This window comes from Saccostrea cucullata, unplaced genomic scaffold, assembly GCF_032062105.1.
Source record: "Saccostrea cucullata isolate Sc308-1 unplaced genomic scaffold, CSIRO_AGI_Scuc_v1 ctg10269, whole genome shotgun sequence".
Lineage (NCBI taxonomy): Eukaryota > Metazoa > Mollusca > Bivalvia > Ostreida > Ostreidae > Saccostrea > Saccostrea cuccullata.
Window position 1 is genome coordinate 14,772 of NW_026924894.1, and position 9,260 is coordinate 24,031.

A 9,260-nucleotide genomic window follows, 5' to 3' on the forward strand; every position below is an offset into this window, starting at 1 on the left:
TTTTTCTACACCAAATTTTGGTCCGAATATCGGCCCTTTCCCCTAGCAAAAATTTCCGATTTTTCCCAATTTAAAATTGTTTTCTTCCCCAATAAAATTGAGTAAAATATTGACGTTGTTCTTGATTACTTGAATGTTTTTGGTACGACTTATCTACAATCGAACGCAATGAATCTCCGTCATTCAGACTCTTCCGTCAATACTGAAAATACAGGTACTGTATGTTGCGTTTAAAAGACTAAGACATCACGCATGGTTCAGGGGAAAGAAAAAAAAAGACCGATGTGTGTCTGAAATCATGTCGCACAATGCAAAATATTATGTAAAGAGACTTCGGAAGATTGATTGATTGATTTCATATTGTTTAACGCCAAGTCGGCGATATTTCAGCCATATTTTGGCGGGCAAGTATTAACCGGTTTTTGAAAGCTTTTGGTTTCTCTGGCGGCCCCCAATGAGCCTACTCTTTATCGAACTCCAGAGAAACGGTCTTTTGCGTGCCAAGGGGGTTGTTATCCTTGACACGGGGCACCATTTAATGTCCCATCCGACGGACTTGAAATTTAAAAATATGTAAACTGTTAAAAATAAAATCATCTAAATACATCCCATAAAATTACTCTAATCATTTCTATATTTTATTGTAAAAATCAGTTTCATGTAAATATTCCAAAATTGCATGTACATTGACATTTGTAAAAATGTCATATATCGTTTTTGCGTTACCAAAAAGTCTACTTCGAATTGGTGAAAAATCAGAACATTCTAATAAAATATGATTTACAGTTATCGGACAGTCACAGGATATACACTCCGGCTGAGACTCCCGATTCAGCAAGTATTCATGTGTAATTTTAGAGTGACCAATACGTATTCTTGATATAATTACTTCGTCTTGACGTTTCAGACCGAAGTCACATGATTTGTTAACTTTGTTTTCAATAGCATAAAGCTTACTTTCATCACAAAAATTCCAATAAATTTGCCAAAGAGAATCGACATAAATCTTAACGAGGTATTTCAAATCGGTGTAAGGAATTTTAAATAAAGTAATTTCATGTTGAAGTGCTGTTTTTGCTGCACTGTCAGCCTTAGTGTTTCCAGGGATGCCGATGTGGCTCGGAATCCAACAAAAATTCACTGTTTTACCCTGTTGAGCGAAATAATTAAATTGTATTAATATATCTAAAATATAAGGGTGATCTAGATTCTTGTTTTTAATGGATTGTAAGCAGGAAAGAGAGTCCGAAAATATGGTAAATATGTTGTCACTGGAAGATTTTATATATTCAAATGCAAGTTGTATGGCTTTTGCTTCCGCAGTAAATATTGTTGCTTCATTTGGAAGACGTGTTGAGAAAATACTATTATCAATTACTGCAGCTGATGCAACTGTATCCTTGTCTTTCGAACCATCTGTATAGATCTCGACTGTAGGACCATTAGAATGTTTTATTTCGGCCAATTTTTGTTTAAAAATAAGAGAATTTGTTTCTGATTTCTTAAATTCAGTTAAAGATATATCAACACTTGGTTTTATTAATTTCCAGGGCGGTATTTCAGAAAAATTTGAGGGTTTTATAATATCCAAAGGAAGGTCAGAGTCTCTAATATGCTTTTTACATCGTAGACCAAGTGGTTTTATACACGTTTTTCTTTTATGATACAAGTCCTCGTTCTGCGGATAAAAAACACAGTTATAAGCAGGATTATTCACATTTGCTTTTAATTTCAGAATATATTGTAGGGAAAGTTTAATTCTACGTAAGTCGAGGGGTGGTTCATTTGCCTCGACATATAAACTGTCTTTAGGAGAAGTTCGAAAAGCTCCCAAGCACAGTCTAAGGCCTTGATGGTGAATTGCATCAAGAGCTTTTACGTAAGAAGTTCTTGCCGAGCCATACACAATACAACCATAGTCTAACTTGGATCTTACTAAAGAACGATATAGTTTTAAAAGAGTATTTTTATCTGCCCCCCATTTTGTTTTTGCAATTACTTTAATAACATCTAAAGCCTTCGTGCATTTTTCTTTAAGCATTTTTATATGTGATACAAAAGAAAGTTTACTATCAAAAATGATACCTAAAAACTTTATTTCTTTTACAACCTTAATTGGATTTCCATCGAGCAGCAGACGTGGTTCGTCATGCGCTTTCCGTTTGGAACAAAAATGAACACAAGCGGTTTTGCTTTTTGAAAATTTGAATCCATTTACATCAGCCCAATTTTGAATTTTATTTAGACAACTCTGCAATTTTCGTTCAATATAGTTCATATTTTTGGATTTAAAACAAAGAACAAAATCATCAACATATAAACTTCCATGCATATCATTTTCAAGAACTTCTGCTAAGTTGTTGATTTTTATACTGAATAGAGTTACTGATAGAATACTACCTTGTGGTACACCCATTTCCTGTTCAAAACTTTCTGAATATGTAGACCCTAAGCTTACTTTAAAATGTCTATCATTCAAGAAATTCTTGATAAAATTAGGTAAATGTCCTTTAAGACCCATAGTGTAAAGGTCTTCTAAAATGCCATGTCTCCATGTAGTATCATATGCTTTTTCTAAATCAAAAAACACAGATATAACATGCTCTTTTTTAATAAAAGCATCTCGAATATAGGTTTCCAGTCTCACTAACTGGTCAATAGTACTGCGGTTTTTCCTAAAACCACATTGAATATTAGTTAAAATGTTATTAGTTTCAAGAAACCATATAAGTCGTTCATTTATCATCCTTTCCATGGTTTTACACAAACAACTTGTTAACGCAATAGGACGGTAATTATTTGGATCTGTGTGATCCTTACCAGGCTTTGGGATGGGAATTATTGTAGCTTCGGTCCAGGAAGGTGGAAAAAGACCCTGCTCCCAAATCGTATTGAAAATTTGCAGAAGACATTCTTTACTTTTTAAAGGAAGGTGTTTAATTATTTGATAATGGATTTCATCCGGTCCTACTGCTGTGTCATGGGATTTATCTAAAGATTTCTGAAGTTCATCTAAAGTAAATGGGTGATTGTAACATTCATTGTTTTGAGATGTAAAATCTAATATTTTCTTTTCTTGTGATTTTTTATATTTACTAAACTTAGGTGTGATATTTTTGTTGGAGGAATTTTTAGAAATTGTATTACCTATTTCATTTGATATCTCTTTTTTATCCGTAATAATTTCATTTCTAACATTAAGATGTTTATATTTTTCAGGACCTTTACCTTTAATTTTTCTAACTGCATTCCAGACCTTATTAATAGGAGTATGAGAATTAAGGCTGGAAATGAATCTTTTCCAAGATTTTCGTTTATTAAAGTTAATAGTTCTGCGAGCTTTTGCTCTAAATATACGAAAATTGCTTAAATTTGATGATGTTGGTATTCGATTAAATTGTCTCTCTGCCTTTTTGCGAGCTTTAATAGCATCATTGCATTCTTCGGTAAACCATGGTTTTTTACTTTTAGAGGACTTTGTCGAGGTTTTAGGTATACATTTATTTGCAGTAGTTAATAGGATTTCAGTAAATTTTTTGATAGGATCCGGATTGTTCTCGAACGTTTTGGACGAAATATTTTGTAAGCATAAGTTTTCAAATTGTATCCAATCAGCCTTGTTTAGCTTCCAGTTTTGAATAGAAATATTTTCAATGGATACATCTAGTTTAATGATAATTGGGAAGTGATCACTTCCACATAAATCGTCATGTACTGACCAACTAAAATCCAAGAGTAAAGAAGGGTCTACTAAAGTAATATCTATTTGAAGAATATGAACCATTACCCGGATGCAGATAGGTGCTAGAACCATCATTTAGTATACAAAGATTATGATGTGATATTGCATCCTCAATTATCTTTCCTTTATCTGTTATTTTATCGCTGCCCCATAATGGATTATGGGCATTAAAGTCACCCACAACCATAAATGGAGCTGGAAGTTGTTGTATTAACTTTGTAAGTTCTAAAGCTTGTAAATGATAGTTTGGAGGAACATATACAGAACAAAGGGTTATTGTTTTTTCAAGTGAAAGGCGTACAGCTACTGCCTGAAGATTTGTTTTTAAATCTAGTTGGCTATGAATGTATTTATTGTTAATTGCTAAAGAGGAACCACCAGACGCTCTTTCAGTTTGAGCATAGAAGTTATACATACTGTAATTTTTAATACTAATTTTATCTGTTTCTTTTAAGTGTGTTTCTTGTAAACATATAGCTACTGGGTTATGGTCCTGAATAAGTAATGATAATTCATTAAAGTTGACTTTAAAACCTCGACAATTCCACTGTATAATACTAGGATGATTCATTTTTTATGAGTAATGGGGGATATCCTCCCTTTACTTTTGGGGGGTGACGCACTTCGGACTCGCGAGGAGGGACACGGTGTAACGTCCATCTCCTCGAAGACCCCAAATTTATTGTGGAGAGTGACGGCCGCCTTAGGTAACCGATCACTCTGCTGTTTTGAGTTGTTCTTGGAGGGAGATCTGTTTTTTCTCCCCGATGATGATAATTTGCTCCAGGCTGCTGGCTGTGATGTAGCCACAGCTACGGTTTTTGGAGCAGCAGGAACTGCAGGACCTGCAGAAGCAGGCAATGAAGTGTTTTTACCCTTGTCTTGAGATGACAGGGGCGTTTGACATGATGAAGTCTGCTGAAGAAAGTCTTTCTCAGAGACTTGTGTAGACATGTCCTTCAAAGAGGACGATTTAACAACAGTTGCAAAAGTTAAATTTGGTTTGGGACTACTATATATGTTTACCAACTTTTTGGCTTCTGGATAAGGTATCCTTTTTTCAGCTTTGACCCTTTGTATTTCTTTTTCTTTTTTCCACATAGGGCATTGTTTGGAGGAAGCCATATGCCCGCCCTTGCAATTTTTGCATTTGGGGTCGTTATGGCAACCTTTACCATCATGCCCCTCCTCACCACACCTGAAGCATGTTTCAGAACTTTTACAATTGGATTGTCCGTGTCCAAACCTCTGACATTTAAAACAACGCAGAGGATTTGGAACGAACATTTCGACTTTCATATTGTAAAGCCCGACTTTAATACTTGTGGGTAATATTGGTATGCCAAAGGTCAGAAGGTAGGTATTTGTTGGTTCTATGTTGTCATAACGCTTTTTGGTAAACCTTTTCACAGAGACCACTCCCTGGGATTCCAACTCCGATTGGATTTCCTGTTCAGGAATGTCATCCAGGTCGTGATCCCTGTCGAAAAGGATACCTTTGCTCTGATTTAATCCACTGTGGATTTTACCAACAACAGGAATATTGGCAAGCATTTTCAAATCTAACAAAGAAGTTGAGTGTTGTTTTTTGGTTACTTCAATAAGTAGAGCACCGGATCTCAACTTTTTAACAGATTTTGGAGTACCGATGATTCCTTGAATACCTTTTTGAATGATGAATGGCGATACTTTTGTTAAAGGCTTCGTATGTTGGTCTGATAGTTGTGCTTCAAGTGTGATGAAGCGGGGCCAGTGTTCCACGATAGAATTCAGTTGTTCATCGTTTAGAGTAATATCGAAACCTGCTGGATAGCAACGTTTTTTTGAGAGAGCCATGATTGTAATAGAAAGGATTCAGAATCCTTGCTCCCCGCCCGCCTCGGAGCGCCAACAAGGGCGATATCCAGTCAAACGGTCATCCAGTAAGACTGATACCAAGAGGATACAAAGAAACTATACTCAGACATGATATGCCTGATTGACCCTTAGCCACCGCTTAATATATAAATATCGACATGGAAACGTCGGCGTATTGGAAATTGCAAAACAGGTAAACGGATAGTGAAAAAAGCAACACATCAATACTATGGCATGTAGATATAATCAGCTCGGCATGACTAGCCGATTGATCAAGTCGGGCCAAACTTGACCTCCCGTCTAAATGAATATGGGGCCAAAGTGGAGTGTTGGTCGGACAGGTGCATTATACCCAGCACCTGCAGACCTCAGCCACCAGGATCCCCTTCTCCACCAACACGGGTCGCAACCCACGGCCAACAGGTTGCCCCATTTAGTCGCCTCATACGACATGCAAGGGGGTGCCAGGGACCTATTCTTATCACCCCGGGCCCCTACGGGGGGACTTCGGAAGAAGGACACAAATGGCCTGACAAAAATATTTTTTTTTTTTTACAAGTCCAAACACAAGCACGGGTACAACATGTACAAATGATCCAAGTACAAGTAGTACAAGTGGTGACATCCAATTAACAAGTACAACCGATTTGTGTGTAGAGGACGACGTCCACGATGAATCAGAACACATAAAAAACCTGAAGTAAGTTCTAGCAAATTCGTGTCCTTAAAAAGTCAAGATGACCAGACATCCCGGACTCTAAGCCTGAAATTTGATGATTGTGAAGGTGAATTGAAACCATTCGACCAGAGAAAGTTTTATTCATATAAATATGAAAGTCAATACAAATGGTTGTACTATTCAAATTTGAAAGGAGGGTATTTGTGTAAATACTGTGAACTTTTCTCAGACTCGGTGACTACTGATTTGGAAAAGCCATTCATTCAGAAAGGGGCTTCGCTTGGCACACACCCCACAAGAGTTTTAGAGAAACATGATGGAAGTAAGAGGCATAAATTTTCTGTTCAAAGATGCACTGGCGAGGAAATGTCAATGTTTACAAACAAGTACAAATGGCATTCAGTGAACAAGAATATAAGAGAAACAGAACTGTTGTCAAGAAAATTTTCCAATGTGTTGATTTTCTAGTGAGACAGAAGTGGGCAGTCACTGAAAACACGGAGAAATTAGCCAGATTTGTTGCCAGCATGGGGGACAGTGACCTGACGGCCCATTGTGACAATACCTCAAGCAAAACATCTTACTTGTTATCTCAAAGTGTCACACAGATGGTTCAGTGTATCTCGGATTTTCATGAGAGAGAATTATTATCTCAGATGAAAGACAAACGTTCTCATTGTTGGTTGATGAGAGTACTGACATAGCCAATAGGAGCCAATTATGTGTCATGGCTAGGTGTGGGAATTCAGATGGTGATGTAGCAACAAATTTTTAAGGTTTTGTCAATCTAACAAAAGGCACAGCTGAAGCTATAATGGAAGCAATTAAATCATTTCTACAAGCCAAAGACATAGACCTTGCCAAAATCAGGTTCATCGCCTTAGACGGGTGCAACACAATGAGTGGAGAACACAAAGGTATCAAAATTAAAAGAATAGACTACTTAAATTTAGTTTTAAATTTATTGCAATCTAGACACTGTAGAGTATATAACATTGTTCACATTAATTTATATTGAATATTTTTTAAAAATCAATAAAGGGATAGTAAAAGAACAGTACATGTACTTTATTTCTTGACACACCAACCTAAATTAGTTTAATTTTCTGCTGAATTTTTTTCAGGACTACAGAGACGAATCAGACACGAAAGTCCATTCGCATTGTTTGTCAACTGCCGAAATCATCGCCTAGCCTTATGCTTAGTCCATCTTATCAAACGATACCCAGTTCTTCAAGAAATTGATTCCACACTTCTGGCACTATGGAAGTTATTTGAGTTTTCACCGCAGAAGTTGGCTGTTTTCAAGCACATTCAATCAGTCTATGGCAAGGAACCACTTACCATTCTTCGTGCAGCTACTACCAGATGGTTGTCTCATCTTCATGCATCTTCAAGATTTATTTCAAGGTACACTTTTTTCTCAGTTTATCAATACTTTTAGTCTCATTAGACAGTCTTCAAAATTTTGACTTCAATACAAGGTGTATTATTTTTGTTTAATTCAGATACAACTGTATACTTGATACACTTGATGCACTATATGAAGATAAAAAAGACCCAGAGGTATATGGTATCAGGGCGTCTATAACAAAGAAAAGTTTACTGGCAGGTATCTTACTCCTGTGTGACATTTTGAAACCAGTACACATGCTTTCTCTCTATCTTCAACGTGAAGACATAAACTTTACCATGCTTCCCATCCATGTCAAAGAAACCATTGACTTGCTTCATCTACTGGTTGAAAACTATCAGAGAAATCAGTTACAAGACACAGAGTATCAGAAATGTGGTGATTTGTTCTTATAGGTGGATGATAGAACCAACCTTGCAAGGCGAATGAGAGCTAGAGCACATGAATTGACACCAGAATCCTTCCTTGAACAAACAGGTATTTTTTTCAAATCCAAATAAAAATTTTATTTACAATTCCTATCATTACCAGGTTAGGATTTTTTGTAATTACATGAATTAGTTTCAACATTTGATATTTTTATTTTATTGTAGGAATTCCATTGATCTATGATCTGATACAGGAAATTGAGGATGCGTTCTGTACAGGATCTTCTGTCCTTCCATCCTTTGGAATACTGGATCCACATAATTTACCTGACACTGTGCAGGAACTTTCGGATTACAATCAAGTATAGCCATTAATTTGTCATTGTAACCAATCCATTCCAGATAGGAATTTTTTTTTATTTTTAGTTTTATTGCCTCATAACATGATTTTAATTTGAGAAATACATGTACTTATAAGAAAGTTTCAGTAAATTTTTTGTTAAACTTTATTATTTTTTCTGAGGAGAGCATAAACAGAATAGTTGAGTTTTATGGAACTGCAGAGGATGACACATTCCAGGGACACAGAGTCCAGGTTCGAGCACAGTTTGACCCTGTGGCCCTCAGGGCAGAGCTTGAAAATTTAAAGCGACACCTTTTCATGTTGAGGTAAAGTTCAATTCTCCGCATGTAGTTATTGTTCATAATTGACTCAATATAATTTTACTCTTGAGGTTTTTAACATTTATTTAACCTCCTTTTTTCTAACCCAAGTTTTGAAGTTGGAATGTTATGTTTTCAGTTCTGTGTTACTTTTTCAATATTTAGTTTATAGTATTGGCTGAGAAAATGATCAATTGGAATCAAAGGCAATAAACATGATAAAGGTAATATGTTATATAAATTAAATGTTGATTCATGGTTAAAATCTTTTAATTCAAAATATTCATAAGCTATATATATAATGTAACAAGTCGAGCGGACCCTTGTCAGGCATAACAAGTTTTTATTTAGGATGGCAACAATCAAAGAACAACAACAACGAATGAGATGCTGACCATTCAGACAATCAATATTGACCCAAAAAAAGGGGGGGGGGTGAACTTGTCTTGACTACTTTATACAGTTTATTTATTCTAGTATCTGCAAACAACCTAGCCCTCGGACTCGAAGTGAAATAACTTTGCGTTTACTTGCGTT

At 35.9% G+C, this 9,260-nt stretch overlaps 1 protein-coding gene across 1 annotated transcript; it reads left to right on the forward strand.

The window, feature by feature from the left end:
- Window positions 1–7,102: 7,102 nt before the first annotated feature.
- LOC134267549 (uncharacterized) lies at window positions 7,103–8,948 on the forward strand. Its single transcript, XM_062749756.1, has 6 exons — window positions 7,103–7,195; window positions 7,403–7,688; window positions 7,787–8,169; window positions 8,286–8,422; window positions 8,584–8,729; window positions 8,889–8,948. The coding sequence occupies exons 3-6, from the start codon at window positions 8,118–8,120 to the stop codon at window positions 8,893–8,895; spliced, it is 342 nt and encodes a 113-aa protein (XP_062605740.1). The 5' UTR covers window positions 7,103–7,195; window positions 7,403–7,688; window positions 7,787–8,117; the 3' UTR covers window positions 8,896–8,948.
- Window positions 8,949–9,260: the final 312 nt, after the last annotated feature.